The sequence below is a fragment of the Bactrocera dorsalis genome, chromosome 2, assembly GCF_023373825.1.
Source record: "Bactrocera dorsalis isolate Fly_Bdor chromosome 2, ASM2337382v1, whole genome shotgun sequence".
NCBI lineage: Eukaryota > Metazoa > Arthropoda > Insecta > Diptera > Tephritidae > Bactrocera > Bactrocera dorsalis.
Genome location: NC_064304.1, coordinates 57,259,650 through 57,278,843, shown reverse-complemented (window position 1 = coordinate 57,278,843; position 19,194 = coordinate 57,259,650). Strand labels below are relative to the sequence as shown.

The window sequence follows — 19,194 nt, the reverse complement described above, 5'->3', positions numbered from 1 at the left end:
AAGTATGCTCTGGGCATCGGTGGCTAGATCACCTTTGGGGGTTCTACAGGAGTATGCTCCGGTCTTGAAACCTTCTGTAAGCCGCCGCATTTTTTCGTAGAATTTTCGACCATTACCCCTGTCGGCCAGCTTATCAAGCTGTTCGTACTCACGCATTTCGGCCTCTTTCTTCTTCTGTCTGCAAATGCGTCTCGCTTCCCTCTTCAACTCTCGGTATCTATCCCATCCCGCACGTGTTGTGGTCGATCGTAACGTTGCGAGGTAGGCAGCCTCGTCGTACCAGCTGTTCTTTTGCACTTTCCGAAAACCAATGGTTTCGGTTGCAGCTGTACGTAAGGAGTTTGAAATGCCGTTCCACAGTTCCCTTATACCGAGTTGTTGACGAGTGCTCTCAGAGAGCAGGAGTGTAAGCCGAGTAGAAAATCTTTCGGCTGTCTGTTGTGATTGCAGCTTCTCGACGTCGAACCTTCCTTGTGTTTGTTGGCGTGCGTTTTTTGCTGCACAGAAGCGAGTGCGAATCCCGGCTGCAACAAGATAGTAGTCCGAGTCCGATGTTAGGACCTCGGAGCGCACGTACATCTAAAACACTGGAGACGTGTCTTCCATCTATCACAACATGATCGATCTGGTTGGTGGTTTTTCGATCCGGAGACAGCCAGGTAGCTTGATGTATCTTCTTATGCTGGAATCTAGAAGTCGATCAGCCTCAACCCATTTGGGGCTGTTTCCTCGTGGAGGCTGAATTTACCGACCGTTGTGCCAAAGATACCTTCTTTGCCCACCCTGGCGTTGAAGTCACCAAGCACGATTTTGACATCGTGGCGGGGGCACCTCTCATAAGTGCGCTCCAAGCACTCATAAAAAGCATCTTTGGTCACATCGTCCTTCTCTTCCGTCGGGGCGTGGGCGCAAATCAGCGATATGTTGAAGAACCTCGCTTTGATGCCGATTGTGGCTAGACGTTCATTCTCCGGAGTGAATGATAGTACTCGGCGACGGAGTCTCTCTCCCACCACGAATCCAACACCAAACTCATTACACAATTGCGAAATTGCGATCAACATAAATCAGCCACCAATAGTAACAAATTCACAGGCTAATCGTGGACGTTGTTCCTAATTTATTAAATTGTTTCTAATTGCAGATAGATTACATGAAATGTGCGTCGCTTAGCCAATAGCAATGCATTAGTAGTGCCTTTGCCAGAATACGATTCAATAACACCATAGTTGCAAGATTATGTTAATTGTTCGTTTAATAGCCATGTATAAACAAACAACAGTTTTTCCAATCACTTTAATCCAGAATGAGTATATGTTCAGCAGAGCGGCTTTTCCGCAAACGGGCACCAATATTCACGGGAAATGTCTTAAAATACTCGTTTTTAGTTCTACTTTACGAAAATGTTAGGTGCGTGCTTTTAAAAACAATATTTTCTTTGTTTTAATAGAAAAACATCGTATTTCCCGAAATCAAAAATTCACTTTTGCACTTTACACGTCTTTAGATGTTAAAATTATACTTTCTATAAGTTATATGCACGTAATTATTGATGTTGTTTAGTTAATCAATAAGAGAAATTGGTTTTTATGTTATTTTTATAAAAATATGAAAAACTTCACAATCACTTCACTTCAACGAAAATGGCAAGGTTATGTTCGAAATTATGGCACAGCTGTTGTAAATTCGAATGGCCACTATTGATTCATGCACTGATCGTTTTCGAATTATCGATACTCTCGATATTCGAGTCTGAAAGAGAATTAGTAAATATGAGAAATACATAATAGGAAAATTTATAATACATTTTTATTTCGAAAAGAAGAAGAATTTGCACACAGAAGAATTTGGACACCCTCTCAACATTGAGGGTGCTGGACTTTATCTACTTCAAAACAAAATAAACCACAGTTGTGTACCGAACACTCATTTGACATTTCTTTATTCAAACGACATAGTTATGTTGAAAACGGTAGCACCTATACAAGTTGGTGAAGAAATTTGCATTTGCACTTGCGTTTGTGACAGTTGGAGCGTATCTAATAGTATAGTATTAGTAATTATAGCATTTATTTTTAAAATTCATTGTAAATACATTAACAAATACAAACAAAAAATAATTTAATTCTTTTTATACATTTTAAATATTTGCAAATTTCGGAGGAAAAATCTCAAGTCGAACCCAATAACTAATTTTATTACATTTAAATTACTAAATAGTAATTGTTTTAAATTAATTAATTTAAAATGCTATTGTTTATTTAGCTTACATTTGTAAAAATTGTGAATTGTGAAGAATTAGTGATTTAATGTAGTTAGTATTGTAAATTATACGAAGTATAATTTTTTACCAAAAAGATAATGTCAATATAGTAAAAACCACACATAAATGTTTCAACAAAATTTTAATTTAAAAGAAAATTCAGTTTGTAGTATATATATGCATGTATAAATGGTAATATTTAAAAGCGTATTCTAAATAGTTATTAGAAATTAGTAAAAATAGGAATGAAAACATGTTAACTTCCATAAACTTTCAAAGAATTAAATAAAAAGAAATATAATAAAAAATTCAATTGTTGTATTTGTAAGAAAAAAGACTGTTACGATAGGCAGCGGTAACCAATGAATAACGAAATAAATAACCCATAGCGATGACCATTGCACCAGTTTTCTGTGAGCAATGAATAACCAAACAATAACTTTCGACCAGTTTTCTGTAACTCATGTGTGACCATAACAATAACCGATTGATTCAATTGGGTGTGGCCAGAAAATATTCTTTTACATATGGCTGAAGCAGCTCGTGACTTCCGGTCTTTGACCAAGTATCCTCTGGGTAGCCTAAGCACATCCCTTTGAAGGCGAGCTAAAGTGAGAAGGCGAAACATGCCCTACACAGATTTGTGCGTTGGGTTCGGGACCCGCCACCTAAAAAAAAGACACCTAATGAAAAATAGCAACCAGCTTCGAAAGAGAGACCCAACTTTTGATGACGACCACAGCAAACGAAACAAGGATTATGATTTGACGGCATGCATCTGGAATGTCCGGTCCCCTAATTGGGAAGGTGCCGCTGCCCAGCTGGTTGATGTCCTCGCGAAAATAAAGGCAGACATTACCGCCGTCCAAGAAATACGATGGACGAAACAAGAAGGCGAGCAGTTCGTTGTGGCATTTACTACGGTGGTCATTTAAGGAGCCCAAATTTGGTGTAGGATTCATGGTGGCAGAGGGACTCCGTCGCCGAGTACTACCATTCCCACCGGTGGATGAACGTCTAGTCACAATCCACATCAAAACAAAATTCTTTAATATATCGCTGATGTGCGTCCACGCCCCGACAGAAGAGAAGGACGATGTGACCAAAGACACCTTCTATGAGCACTTGCAGCGTACTTATAAGAGCTGCCCCCACCACGATTGGGTTGCCGGAAAAATCTTCTCCAAAAAGGGAGACCTCACAATCTGCGCCAACTACCGCGTATAAGTCTCTATCGAGCGTGTTGAGTGAAGTATTAAGCACATTTTAAAAAACTGACTGGGCCTTATCAGTGTGGCTTTAGGCATGGCAAACCAACAACCGACCAGATATTCACCATGAGCCAAATCGTGGAACAGAACCGTGTAAACAGAACCTACATACAGCACCTCTTTGTCGATTTCAAAGCTACGTTATGCCGCGATGTCTGAGTTTGTTATCCCCACAAAACTAATACGGCTGAGTAAACTGACGTTGAGCAACACCATGATAGTAATGCTTTCTCCAGACTGGACAAGGAAGCAAAGCAGATGGGTCGGGCAGTGAACGAGGGCAAGACGAAATATCTCCTGTCATCAAACAAACAGTCGTCGCACTTGCGACTTGGCACTCACGTTACTTTTGACAGTCACAACTCTGAAGTTGTAGATAGTTTCGTATATTTGGAATACAGTGTAAACACCACCAACAATGTCAGCCTGGAAATCCAATCTAGAATAACTCTTGCCAAAAGGAGCTACTTCGGACTGAGTAGGCAACTGAGAAGTAAAGTCCTCTCTCGACGAACAAAAAGCAAACTGTATAAGTCACTCATTATTCCCGTCCTGTTATAAGCATGGACTATGACAACATCCGATGAGTCGACATTGCGAGCTTTCGAAAAGAAAAGCTCTGCGAAAGATATATAGTCCTATGCGCGTTGGCCACATCAAATATCTCATTCGATGGAACCACGAGCTGTATGAGATATACGGCGACATTGACATAGTTTAGCTAAATAAAAGACAGCGGCTACGCTGGCGAGTTCATGTTGTCCGAATGAACGAAAACACTACAGTTTTGAAAGTATTCAACGCAGTACCTGCCGGGTTAAGCAGAGGAAGAGGGAGACCTCCACTCCGCTGGAAGGCTTCGCTTGGAAAATCCAAATGGTGCCACGTGGTGAAAAGAAGAAACGAAAGAAGCGCTGTTCTTAACTCGGCTATAATCGCGTAAGCGGCGTCTACGCCAGTAAAGAAAAGGAAGAACAACAAAGATAACCTAACGGATAACAAATGAATTAATTACTGATAACATTCGATGACCAGTTACTTAATTATTTCTCGTCTTGTAGGGAATTTGCACTATATAATATGAAATAAATGGTTGGAAACGAATTAGTGAAGTGTTAGTGGATATAAAAGTTAAAAATAAAAGTGTAAAATTAATTATAAATCGGAGAAACACGACTTTTAAATGTTGAATTTTTGAACTTTAAGTGCAAATATCTCAAAAACCATAAGTCAGCGGCAACTATATATATATATATTTTCTTGATCTGGAGGACCTCCTCTACCCGTGCATACCCATTTTTAATCCGAAACCGGTGGAAAATTCTAAAATTTACCTCACACCTATTTTAACTGCAGAAAATTATCCGACACAAAATGTCCCGCCAATGTGAGAACGAGAAGAATCTGAGCATCAAAAGGTTCCTCGTTTGAACGCGGTCCTTGTTGTTTTCTTGGAAGTGTGCACATCAGTTTATCTTTCGGGGCATCTCGATAGGCTAAAAATTAACTTTAATAATTATAAAAATAAACCATAATTATGGTATACTAACAGCCAAATCTGTTGCCATTGGCTTTGCCAAGCCTGTATGTGGGCATATGTTACCACAGCATAACGGGGCATCTCGACAGCCAAACATTTATGGCATACTAACTGTGAAATCTATTGCTATTGCCATTGCCGTATGTGGGCATTTGTTATCATAATGTTACGATTTTACTGCTTGCTAGTTTACTTTGCTAGGTTCGTATCTCTGGATTGTCGAATAAAACCAAAAACTGTTTAATCAAATTCCACAACTCTTTATTTTACAACTCGTCTACACTATAACAGTTTACTCTTAGCACTGATTGATTACGTTGGAGCTGCCGCGACTTATATAGCCACGCACTCCTCGCTGATGCCGACGTGTCCTTCTAGAATATTGCGTCTGGAAATTACCAGAACATAATGCTATACGGCGCCAGACGCAAGCAGACAGCCGCGGCCAGCCAGACTCAGCAATTGTTTAAGTAGACAAGCAGACAGCCGCGGCGCCAGATGTCTATTGTTTCGACAAGCAGACAGCCGCGGCGCCAGATGTCTACAACAAGACAAATGCTATCCCATATACCTACAGCTATTGTTCATAATAAGGGATGCATATAGCAAAACAAATACAACTTAATACTACTTTTGTAACAATAACATAATCATTTGCGAAAAGGCGTCCGGTAGGTAGGTTTGAGATGATGTGGCGAATGTTTTGAGCTCTTGAACTGTTTAAATCTTTTATGTGGAAAATCAAAAAAAAAGGTGTTGTATTTCTGGGAAAAATAAGAATTCATGTTTTTGGACCACTATATAATAATTATGCCATTAATTTTATATCTTCTTCTTAATTGGCGTAGATACTGCCTATGCGCTTATAGCCGAGTTAACAACAGCGCGCTAGTCGTTTCTTCTTTTCGCTACGTGGCGCGAATTCGATATTTCTAGCATATTCGCGTCCGTTTCCACCTGGTCCTTCCAACGGAGGGATGGTCTTTCTTTTCCTCTGCTTCCCCCGGCGGGTATAACTTCGAATACTTTCAGTGCTGGAGTGTTTTCGTCCATTCGGACAACATGACCTAGCCAGCGCAGCCACTGTCTTTTAATTCGCTGAACTATGTCAATGTCGTCATATGTCTCATACAGGTCTTCGTTCCATCGAAAGCGATATTCGCCGAGGTCAACGCGCAAAGGACCATAAATGTTTCGCAGAACTTTGCTCTCGAAAACTCATCAGTTTCTGTCATTATCCACGTCTCTGCACCATATAGCAAGATGGGAATTCTGTGTGATTTATAGAGTTTAGGCTTTTTTCGTCGAGAGAGGACTTTGCTTCTCAGTAGCCTAATCAGTCCGAAGTAACACCACTTGGCAAGAGTTATCCTGCGTTGGATTTCCAGGCTGACATTTTTGATGGTGTTTACGCTAGTTCCAAGATAGACGAAATTATCTACGACTTCAAAGTTGTGACTATCAACAGTGACGTGGGAGCCAAGTCGAGAGTGCGACGACTGTTTGTTTGATGACAGGAGATATTTCGTCTTGCCCACGTTCACTGCCCGACCCATCTGCTTTGCTTCCTTGTCTAGTCTGGAGAAAGCAGAACTAACGGCGCAGGTGTTGAGGCCGATAATATCAATATCATCGGCATACGCCAGCAGCTGTACACTTTTATAAAAGATTGTAAATGCTCGATTAAGTTCTGCAGCTCGAATTATTTTCTCCAGCAGCAGATTGAAGAAGTCGCACTATAGGTAGTCGACTTGTCTTAAACCTCGCTCGGAGAGGTCCTTCCGGTCGGAGCTTTTGGTGTTGCTCAACGTCAGTTTACTCAGCCATATTAGTTTTGCGGGGGTACCAAACTCAGACATCGCGGCATAACGCCAGCTGTTTTTCGTGCTGTCGAAAGCAGCTTTGAAAACGACAAAGAGGTGCTGTTTGTAGGTTCTTTTCCACCATTTGGCTCATGGTGAATATATGGTCGGTTGTTGGTTTGCCACGTCTGAAGCCACACTGATAAGGTCCAATCAGTTTGTTAACGGTGAGCTTTAATCTTTCACACAAAACGATCAATAGAGACTTATACATAGGCGATGTTTAGGATACTTATCCCAAGGTAATTGGCGCAGATTGTGGGGTCTACCTATTTAAGGATTGGGCAGAGCACGATTAAGTATCAATCGTTGGGCATGAACTTGCTTATCAGTTTCTCGCCAATACATATCAATAAAAATAATAAATTTAAAATGATAAATGATATTTTGATTTATGCTTATATAAGTTTATTAAATTTAAGGCTTCTCTCATTCCCAAACTATTTTGCATAATTTTTCTGTAAATTCCCAATATTAAACTTAATAATTTTTTGGGACAGAGTTTTTTTGGAAAATGTACTTTATTTTTATAATTTAACACAACCGTCTTAATACTCGCTCTACTAAATTTAATGTGCATATGTATAAATGGGATATGTTGCCTCTTCGAAACTTTCATATAAATGAAAACTGCGCTGTCAAACTGCTGAAGTGACAGTTATTGCCTTCAATATATGGCATACTAATTAGTATTCCATATATTGTATTCCATAAGCAATAAGGTGTCTCCACAGGCAATACAGAACTCTATACAGTTCATAACTATAAATTTTTGCCTGTGGAGATACCCCGTTAGTATTTTATTATCGGCTCAACGTCGATGACTTTCGAAAAATAGCGGAACATTTAAATTTTGATTTACTGGTAAAACATTCAATTAAAATTCTTTGCGAAACGTAAAATGGATTTGGAGAAAAGAGAAAGGCGAAGCTCAGTGAGAAAATATTTAAAATATTAATTCTATGTAAATGGCACTATGAAATAATTTTTTTTAGCTCAAGCACGGTGATTCAGTTGGAATTAAAAGATTGGGCGGTGATTATCGTGTTAAACCAAAACGCCGTATAAGCTTTTGTGGTAGAAAGTCAGTGAGGTATTTGTTTTTTGTCAATCTTATTTAATTAAAAAAATAATAAGATACATTTCAGAGAATTTCACGCCGAAGAAAAACCTAAAAGTTGGAATAACTCATATGAAATTTCAGATCACCTTAATATATCGGGAAATAGTCCAATAGGTGTCAAGAGTACTATGATAACTGGAAGTTCAACTACCGATCATAAGGAAAATGTGACAAATGTTGAAAGGAATTTTAGTGTATCCAAAAATTGTCATATAAAAAATCGGATTAAAGTTTTAGGGCAAACTAACCCGGAGATACCAAACGGTGCTAAAAAGGATTTTATTAATTATGAAAAAAATCTAAACTGTGGAAACATAAATGAGGTAAAGGTTGTTTTTAATATGTTCTTTATATTAAAGCTAGTACTCAAAAATTAATATAAGTATAGTTATTATAAATAATACGGTAAACTTCAGAGTTTCATCCCCTTAAATCCAGGTTAAAATGGGTATGAGCTGATAGTAACCTCCGCACTAATATATAGTGGCTGTGATTTAGAATACCATTCTCTCCAGATCAAGCAGATGTATAGTATATATAAATATCAAACTCATATATATATGGGACCAGCTTTAGTATACCATCCCACTATTTCAGTGTTAAAAGTGGTATGGTTGGATAGAGCTAATGCTCTAAATTAAGAACAGCCGCCGCAGACTTATAGTTTTTAAGATACTTGCATGTAAACTTGAAATTTTCGCAAATTTTTGAAATTTATCGATTTATAGTAACTTTTTCTTACATAATATGCACTTTTTATAACTTCATTACAATCTACATATTTATTTTATTATTGTATTGTATTTGTTTGAAATGAGCACTTTATTTTTCACACAAATTTCACTACATGCACATAGTGTTTCGTGTTATAAAATACGTGTTACCATACAGGTCAGAGTGGGAGCTATGTTGCTTGTTTGAGTTCATGGGGACCGTGGAGGTCCTTTGTTGGCCACTAGAGGTGAGTGGCGGCGCAGCGCACCAACTAGAGGCTAGTGTCACAGTATTGCGTTGGCAACATAGGCCCACGTAATTCGTGGTCCACCCCCTATGAGTCTTAAGGCCTGAACAGGTATTAAGATTGCTCCATTCATTGCATGTGTTACATCTGATCGAGGTGAAGTTTAGGTTGAGCCTTTTAGCCCAAACACCTTAAAAAATTCCACCGGGCCCGGGTTGGACTCAAAGCCACCACGAGTCAGAAGGATACGGAGCAACCCTGCTGCAAGGCATTGCTCTTAACGAGGTTAGATCGCGAGAAAAAACAGCCCTTGGCCGGATAAAATCCGGGTCCATTCCGGTGCGTAGAACAGGCTGTTGTTGTCTTTAGATCGAAAATATCGGTCAATGTGTGATATACATAACTGAAATTAAGGGATAATTCTTCTCTTGTGTTGGAATATCTGTCTGTCAAATAATTATTTAATCGGACCTATACTTCGTTTAGTTCCTCTATATTTAATATAAAGTTGTGTATCTTTGTGCCTAAAATTGATAAATTTTAGCGAAAACTTGATTTACCCCCATATAATTAATATCAGGATTTTCGAACAGTTTTTTTGTAAGTGACATGTTAATAGTATGTGGTATTGAGAAAAATAGATAAGATCTGGTCGAGACTATCGCAACTTCCATATGCTAAATATAATGGTTTTCGTTTTTCTAATAAACTTTATGTGTGTCAGTATAGAATTTATATATATAAGTAGTATATGTACATATGTATATATAAAATTGCTTAGATTCCGATCATCCATTTTGCGTTTACAGCTTAAGGTATTTCCCTAGCGTTGATTCCTGCAAGTTGCAAGAGTATAAAATGTTTGTACTCTGTGTACTCTTTAAAAAACAAAAAATTTTGCTTGCTACATCATGTATGGTATATTCGAGTCTTCCTTCATTATGATTTTTGTTTAGCCAAAAGTTATGCAGTAACTATTATGCTGTCCCTGCTTTTTTGCAATTAGACTGTGCACTCTGGAATATATCCAACATATATTAAGTGAAACATATTTACGGAAGATCTTAGGCTTGAAAGAGAGAAGGTCTTTGCTGAATTTTTAATGGTTAGGAATCGTTTATTTCCAAAACTACGAGTTCTGTAGACAGAAGTTACAGCCATGGACACATAAATAGCACACATCTGAATCCCATATTAATTCTAATTTTTTTTAATCCTAAAGTAGCTGAACAATAAAAATTTGGTATGTATCTACTTGTCACTGTTATGAGGCTCATTTCCCTGCATAAAAATACTGTTTATTTTCTATTAAATTTTGTACGCGACAATTTTATTGCGTATAGTGTTGATTTGAGGTGGACACATAAATAGCACATTTTTAAGTTCGTACTTTTTTTTTAATTTTGTGTGAGGTTCTCGCATATTTTTAATTTAATTCTGCGAATATATAATAATTTCATCGATATTTCGTTAAAATGAGAAGGAAAAAACATTCCACGCCGGAAAAGGGAGTGCTTATATCCAATATGAGCAAAAAAGGAAAAGATCCTGTCAAAATTGCTAAAATAATATTTTGCACTCCAAAAATGTTATAAAATGCTCTTTATGCAATAAAACAGACCCACCTTGTGTCAATAAAAAGATACCAAGAAAACCAGGACCACGTAAAACCGATATTAGTGCTGACAAATACATAGTACGGAAGAGCAAAGCGGATCCTTTTAAGTCAACCAGAGAAATTATGATCGAAATTAATATGGTGTGGACGTGTCCAGAAAGCTTGTAGAAAGACGACTCAACTTATCTCAACTTTTTGGACAAATTACCAGCAAGAAACCACTCCGGTCAAAACGCCACATCAAAATTCGACTGGCATTTGGAAAGGCCCACGGAGACAAACCAGCACAATTTTGGAAGAACGTGTTTTTGAACGACAAAACCAAGATAAATAGGAAGGTTCCAGTTGAAAAATCATTTTTACGTCGTCCACAAGGTTAATCCCTTAAACCTAGGTATACCAAAAAAACCATTAAGCACGGCGGTGGAAGTATCATGGTCTGGAGCGTGTTTTCATGGCATGGCATCGTGCCAATTGTTCGAATAAATGGTAAAATGGACCAGTTTTAGTATTAGGATATACTGAAAAATAAAATGTGTTTCAATCCATGCCCATAAACTGGACATTTATGCAAGAAAATGATCCAAAACACACCGCAAAGGTAGTAAAGTATGGTCTCGGCAATAAAAAATTTAAAATTTATGAGTGGCCTGCGCAAAACCCAAACCTGAAACCAATAGAAAATTTATGAATTGATATAAAGTTCAAAATAGCAAGCAAAAAATTCAAAAATTTTGGTAATTTATGGGCTGGAATTGAGGAGCCTTGGTATTCAATCCCAAAGGAACGATATCAGGAACTGGTGGACAGCATGCAGAAAAGATGTGAGCGGATGCTTAAAAATGATGGATATAGTACAAAATACTAACGAAATGAACAATCTTTTGCAATTTTTTAATAATTTTTATACATTTTTGTACCTTTTTTTTAACCCCTTTTCAGATTGTGCTATTTATGTGTCCAAGCTGTCATATAGAATATTGATGTTTTCGTCTTTTTTTGGCGATAATAAAATATTTATTGTTTCAGTGTTATAGTTATATTAAAGTGAATAATTTTTAAAATAAAACGCATTCCTCCTTAAATCCGTAAGTGATAAACCTAAGGAATAAATAAATGTTTTCTTATTTGATGACCAAGTGTGCTATTTATGTGTCCATGGCTGTATATGGCAATATTGTCGGTTATAAAAGGACTAGGGGGTCCGGTCACGCGTTGCTGTGTTATACATTTTATACTATTATGCATATAATAAATTATTCAATACAGTGAAAATTTTATTTACGAATAACGGCGAAAACTTTTTTGTCGGTATAAGAATCCAATTAATTTTGAATATGTTCATACAAATGAATTTCAGTGGAAAAAATTACGAATTTAAGACTGCTTTCTCAATGTCTGGTTACCAGCCTTTCTGTACAGTTAATAAAGTCGTCTGCTTAATAGATGGCACTTCATCGTCCATTTAATAAAGCTTTCACTGAATTTTTTATTTATGAATTGTTTTTACTATCCTATATTCTAAGTTGGTTCGAACTGAACATAGTGTGCTAAATTTTACCAAAATCGGTTCAGTAGCTTACGAGTCCATTGCGGACTGACAATGTGACACGCACTTTTTATATATAACAAAATTCAAAATACTTTGGAATATGACCACAATGGTATTGTTCATTCCGGCACAGTTTTGAGGAAAAGCTGCGTACCCGGAATGAAATGAAAACAAAAATGACTGCAAAGTACTGTAAACCGACAATCCAGAGAATTGTGTTGTATTGAAAATAAGTTATTCGATTGTAATGACAAACAAAAAGTTTTGCGGAAAGCGGACGAACAGCTTCTATATAAAAATCTTATTCTAACCGTGAAGCAGGACAGTGGTGCAAATTATGGAGCTGCATGACGGCAATCGGTGTGAGGAAAAATGAACTACTTGAAAACAAATATAGAGAACTGTGTTTATTTGCAGGTGCCGCCAAGAAAGGCTCAGAAAGTTTTGTCTTGGTAGTGCCACTTTTTTCAACTGGACAACATCCCAAATCACACGTCCTATACCGTTATGGAGATCTTACTGGAGCAGTTCTATTCGCTATCATCTGAACCTAAATCGATAAAACATCTGGGAGAATGAATTAAAAACTAGCATACATAAAAAATATACGGCCATAAACAAAAACTAAAGGATGGTTTGGTGTATGAGTGGAACCAAGTAACGGTTTTATTACGGGTTTCAATTCCACTCGCATTATAGTTTTGTTCACCTAACGGTTTTACGTTTCACATAAAACTAAACGAGAGAGATATAGGGTTATATATCAGAGACCTGCACGAGTAATTAAAAAAGTAACATGTTAGCAAGCGGCGATGCCGATGCGGCGAGTACACGCTACGTAACGGTACTTTGGCATCGTGGGCATCGGCATCGTGGGTATCGGCATCGCGGCATCGCCGATTACTAACATGTTACTCAATTAGTATTGTGCGCGAAGAAAAGAACTGGCATTTTCGCATTAGCAAAGTTTTTGCATTTGTGCTATTATTTAAATCTATATAATGGAAATTTTACAACGTATTAAAAGTGGTGTTTATAAAATTAGTTATGCATCGGGTTCAAGTGACATCTGGAAGTTTTATAATAAAATTGTGGATACCAAGACGGGGGAGAAAATCTGGACGCCATTTTATTTTTGCATTCACAACAAAAAAAGTAAGTTCATATTAAATATTTTTTATTTTTAATTCGTTGCTTATTTTGATCGAAAATAACGAAATATATTTAATTTATTTTTATTTATTGAATTAATTTATGTTGTGTTATGTTATATTGAATTAATTTATGTTTAAATGAAGAGAATTTTATTAATTTTTTCCTAATATGAAGTAAATACGAAAGAAAAATCACAAGAATTTGCTTTTATGTATGTACTTCGTTTCATTTGCCATTGACGATATCAGATAGTAATCCTACGATGCCACGACGCCGCGATGCCGATGCGCAATGTTACCTTCGCATCGTGGTAATCGTCAGAAGTGTTACTTAGTAACGTAATCGTACGATGCCTATCTTAATCGTGCAGGTCTCTGCTATATATATATATATATATATATTAGGTTGTCAAAAAAGTCTTGCGGTATTTTCGCTAGTTGGCGCTGAAAGCGCGTAGTTCTAGTTTTATTTGTCGCATCGGGTCATGCTATACCTTTTTGGAAAGAAACGTGTTTGATTGATTGTCGTTTCTTTTAAGTCATTCGTGAGTTATAGCGTCGCAAACATGGAGCAAAATAAAGAGAAAATACAGCATATTTAACAGTACTACTACGATAAAGGCAAAAATGCATCTCAAGCCGCCAATAAAATTTGTGCAGTTTATGGACCCGATACAGTTTCCATTTCCACCGCACAACGATGGTTTCAACGTTTTCTTTTCGGTGTAGAGGTGGTCGAAGATGCGCCACGCTCCGGTAGGCCTGTCGTCGAAAATTGCGATAAAATCGCTGAATTGGTCGAAAGAGACCGGCATAGTAGTCATCAAACCGTTATAAACCATTTGAAGAAGCTTGGAGTCACTAAGAAGCTCGATGTATGGGTGCCACGCGAATTGATTCAATAAAAATACCGCAAGATGTTTTTGACAACCCAATATAAATGATCAGGGTGACGAGAAAAGTTCAAATCCGGTTGACTGCCTGTCTGTCCGTCCGTGCAAGCTGTAACTTGAGTAAAAATTGAGATATCTTGATGAAACTTGGTATGTAAGTTCTTTGGTACTAAAAATATTCGAGGTAAATATGCATAAATAATTATTTAAGAAAACAAACCTTCCGGCACTCACCTTGTGACGAAATCGAAATGAAAAGTTGTTGGAGTGGTTGACTGCTAGCGTATATGCGCACGGACCGAAAACAAAAGAGGCTCGACCCCGTCCGCCAGTCCCTTTTGTTTGTTGTGTGCTGGTGTCCTCGTGTATGGTGTGAAAGTATGGAGTAGATGATGATATGGTGGGCATCATGCCGATGTGTTGAGAATGAGGTGGTAGTGTGGGATGAAAATATGATGCCCATGATGCCAATGTGTTGAGTATGGTGTGTGTAGTGTGGGGTGAAGATGTGGTGTGTATGTGTGGGGTGTAGGAGTATTATATTAAGAGGGGGGTCAGGTGCTCATTTAGCCATCCCGGCCCCTCTAAACGACTGTTTAGCCTAGAAGGCGCTGCAGCTGTTGCAGCGTTGCCACAACGCTGCTGAGTCCCGTGGATCGACGAGGTGGTGGTCCAGTCTGTCGACGCCGCAACTGGGTTCCACTCCGCTGGTGTATGACACGATCAGCGGGTGGAAGTCGAGATACGCGGCCGCGATGGTTGGGTGGCCGGTTCGTTTCGCGTGACTTGCTGCGATGTAGCAGCGTGTGGTGCGGCCGGTGACACGTTTGGCACAGCCCTCGTGACTCACACTCTGGAGTAGCATGAGTGTGCGACAGGCAGTTAAGGCAGTGCCCGTGGGCCTGGGCAACTTGCTGCCGTTGCATAGGTCGCATACCCCGGAATATTCCACAATGGAGACGAAGTGGGCGTCGACAGATGGGGCACCTTATCCGAAGGGTCTCCAAAGTCCTTGATGTGGCCGGTGGTGGTAGTCTGCCATCGCGAGATGCGGGTGCAAGTACCGCTGCAGGCGCGGTTGCCGGAACAGGTGCCGGCGGTGTTGCAACCACAGTTCGGGGCGCTGGTGTAGGCCCGTTGGCGCATTGGTAGCACGAGCGGTTGACGTTGTAGCGACTGGCGTATCTACATCCATGTTAATCTGTATAGAGAAGATTGTGGATTATAAATTTCTGTCACATAAGCGGAGATGGTGATCGTGCCACGATATGTGGCATGAACGCGTCGTCGTATTGATCGACAATTTTGTTAATGTTCTTTGTTATTTGATACGGCGTGTTATTTTTTGATGATTTGTTATTTCTTTTAACGGTCGATATTGGCATATTTCTCGTATTACAGTGAAAGTTTAAGTGATTTTATTATATCGCGATATTATCGGTTTGGTTTTTTTCGGTTTCCGCATTCGCGGTCGTCGGTGGTTGGCAAAAAGCATAGCTTCACGAGCGGTCTGGTTAGTGTTCCGTTTTGCGTACGGAGATCCACGACCCGTATGTGACCGCTGGAACCATAATGTAGCTTTTCTATGCGGCCAAGCCGCCACTCGGTAGGGGATAGACAATCATCGTGAATGAGGACACAGTCTCCAAGCTTAGGCGCTTGTTCAGAAGTCTTCCAGCGGTACCTTTGGTGGAGATCCTTTATGTATTCGTCCTTCCATCGGCGGCTAAAATCATGTTGAAGAATTTTAATTCGTTCCCATCGATCTAATAGGGATAGCGACTCCACGCCTGGCTCAGGAATGGCCGGGATGGGTGCTCCTTTTAGAAAATGCCCTGGAGTTAAGGCGGTGAAATCTGAGGGGTCTTGCGATAGTACTGTGAGTGGCCGTGAATTGAGAACGGCTTCAATTCGATTTAATAAAGTCGTGAACTCTTCGTAATTGAATTTATAATTTTCAGCTACCCGTTTGAAATGGGATTTGAAGCTTTTTACAGCTGATTCCCATAAACCGCCCATATGAGGAGCGCTTGGGGGTATAAATTGCCAATTGATACCTTGAGGGGCGTACTTTAGTACGATGTCAGGTGACACTTGTTTTAGGAAATCCACAAATTGCTTTTCTGTGGCTCGTTGAGCTCCAATGAACGTTTTGCCATTATCGCTCATGATCTTTGATGGGTAGCCACGTCGAGCGACGAAGCGAGCAAATGCCGCGAGAAAAGCCTCCGTCGTCAGATTACTACATAGCTCAAGATGTACTGCCTTTGTCGTGAAACATACAAAGACAGCCACGTAGCTTTTCATGAGAGTGGGAGACCTTAACATGGACACCTTTACCTGGAAAGGCCCAGCAAAATCAACACCTGTCGTGGTAAAAGGCAGAACGAAGTTGCAGCGTTCAGGTGGAAGTGCTGCCATAATCTGTGTTCGCATCTGCTGCTTGTGCATAGTGCAAATCTTGCACGTGAAGATGCATTTCTTGATTTGCGGCTTAAGACGGGGGATGTAATACTCCTGGCGTACCATATGTTGCATGAGGCGATGTTCGGCATGTAGCGTTAAGATGTGGATGTAATTTAGGAATAACGTGGCAAATGGTGACCTCTCGGGAATTATTATGGGATGGCGTTCGTTGTATGTTAGGCTCGAATCAGCAAGCCGACCATTGACACGAAGCAGACCTTTCGTGTCCAGAAATGGGTTGAGGACTAAGAGTGAGCTCTTTTTATCAATCGGCTTCGATTCTGTTAGTAGTGATATATCGCGGCTGAAATAGCGCGCTTGTGTATATGTTATTAGTGCGACCTTTACCTTTTGTAACTCTAGGTGCGTCACTGTGTTGCATGGGAAATTATGTGATCCCAAAGTTAAGCTTTTTAGTTGTTCTATAAATTTGAACATATAAGCAACTACTCTGAGAGCTCTTGGGGCTTGCACCCTCTTGTACCTAGATCGGCAGGATTGTCAGCACTGGCTACGACTGATCACACTAGGTCAAGTATTTAAGACGTTATGTTAGAAATATACGTCTTCCATGCATGTGGTGGTTTTTCCAACCAGGCTAGTACAATTTCTGAGTCGGACCACATATATAGTTTGCATTTTGTCATATTTAAATGCATTTGCACCATGGCTACTAATTTTGAAAGTAGTAGTGCGCCACATAACTCAAGTCGTGGGAGACTTATAGTTTTTAAAGGTGCCACCTTTGCTTTTGCTCCTAATAAGTGGCTTGTGGTCGTGGTATCACTTTGCGTGCGCACATAGATAGTAGCGCAGTATGCCTTTTTTGAGGCGTCACAAAAGCCATGTAATTCGACTTTGTGTTCGGGGGAGTAGTTTACCCATCGTGGAATTTGTATCTGAGAAATATCATTCAGATTGTTTGCGAACTGGGACCATTTTTCTAAGCGAAGCGGTTTCACTTGTTCGTCCCAGTCGGTTCCATCTTGCCATAATTCTTGTATTAAGATTTTCGCTTGGATCATAATTGGCGAAAGCCATCCTGCGGGGTCGAAAAGTTTTGCCACCGAGGATAGAATCTGTCTTTTTGTGATGGCTGATAATGCGGATATGGACTCTGACGTGTATGAGAACTGGTCCGATATCGCATTCCATTTGATGCCTAGTGTTTTTGTTGTACTTTCCTTTTCGAATATAAGGAAATTAGTGTCCAACAAATTTTCGTTTGGAATATTTTTGAGTAAATTTGGGTGATTTGCCGTAATCTTTTTTAAAGGAAACCCTGCGGATTTGAGGGGTTTTATCGCCTGTGATAAGGCCGCGTATGCTTGTGGAAGGGTGTGACTTCCAGACAGAATATCGTTTACATACGTTTGAGTTTTCAACACTTTAGTCGCCAGAGGAAATTCTGACTTTGTGTTGTCTGCCAATTCGTGGAGTGTTCGAATGGCTAAATATGGTGCACAGTTAACGCCAAATGTAACTGTTTTTAGTTTGAAGTCGCGTAAAGGAGTGGTGGGGGATCTTCGGAACATAATACGTTGAAAATCTTGGTCGTCTTTATGTACGACTATTTGCCGACACATTTTTTCAACGTCCCCATTGAATACGTATTTGAATATACGCCAATTTAATATCAAGAGCATTAAATCTGGATTCTTCTAATTCCCAAAATTTTTTCAATTGTGAATTGAGGTACTCGTTTGAGACTTCCTCAACTTGAGTTGTCATTGTTGTGACTGGTTCCGCAACTAGTCCGCTTAAGACCCATCCGAAAATGGTATTTTGCACCAAAAGTGTTTTGTTAATTTTCTCAATACCTTCGAGAATAATTTGTGCTATGAGATCGCTGCCTAATAGAAGATCTATTTGAGCGGGGGTGTTGCAGTTTGGGTCTGCTAGCTTTAGGTGTGAAATCTTTTCCCAATGCTTGCTCTTTATATGATAGCTTGGTAACATGTTGGTTAATTGCGGTAAGACAATAGCTTCTGCTTGTATGCGCTTATCCGCTTTTGGGGGAAAAGAGGGTAATGGGGCAGATTTTATTTGAGTTTTGAACAACTCTTCCGCCCATTCCCGTAATTTCAAAATTGGCTAATTTTGTAGGCAGTTGTAGCCTATTTTGTGCCCTAGACGCAATAAATGATCTTTGTGATCCTTGGTCCATTAAGGCTCTGAGTTTAAACAGTTCTCCTCGTTGTTCGATAGAGACAACTGCTGTCGGTAATAGTACCCTACTGTGATTTTCGCTATGTAGCGTTTGGGTTTTTAATGCCTTTGAGCAGCATGGTGCTTCTTGGCAGTTTTCAGAATTTGTTGTGACAACTAACCCTGTTGCTCGTTTTACGTTTGCATTGTTTGGGGGTGAGCTGGAAAAATTTGTTATATGTAACATTGAGTGATGTCTTTTATGGCAGTAAACGCAATAAAATTTGCTTTCGCAATCTTTAAGCGTATGCGCATGTGACAGACAGTTGGTACATAATTTTTT

At 39.3% G+C, this 19,194-nt stretch overlaps 2 protein-coding genes across 5 annotated transcripts in view; one reads left to right on the top strand and one right to left on the bottom strand.

Moving 5' to 3' along the window:
* Nucleotides 1-373: 373 nt before the first annotated feature.
* Nucleotides 374-19,194, bottom strand: part of LOC105234165 (abnormal spindle-like microcephaly-associated protein homolog) — a 347,510-nt gene continuing 328,689 nt past the window's right edge. Inside the window, exon 5 of the mRNA XM_049448134.1 lies at nt 374-933. The gene's annotated coding sequence lies outside the window, so the exon portion shown is untranslated. The remainder of the gene's footprint in view (nt 934-19,194) is intronic.
* The window catches only part of LOC105227743 (uncharacterized), an 81,495-nt gene continuing 70,017 nt past the window's right edge, over nt 7,717-19,194 (top strand). For 3 of the 4 annotated variants that reach the window (XR_007421632.1, XM_049448001.1, XM_049448000.1), the window contains exons 1-3: nt 7,717-7,870; nt 7,932-8,029; nt 8,085-8,382. Coding sequence is in view for 3 of the 4 variants with exons in the window: in XM_049448001.1 (XP_049303958.1) it covers nt 7,838-7,870; nt 7,932-8,029; nt 8,085-8,382 (429 nt within the window). In the remaining variant the exon portion in view is untranslated. Of the gene's footprint in view, nt 7,871-7,931; nt 8,030-8,084; nt 8,383-12,632; nt 13,346-19,194 lie in introns of those variants that run through there. The other variant, XM_049448002.1, reaches the window with a different exon arrangement.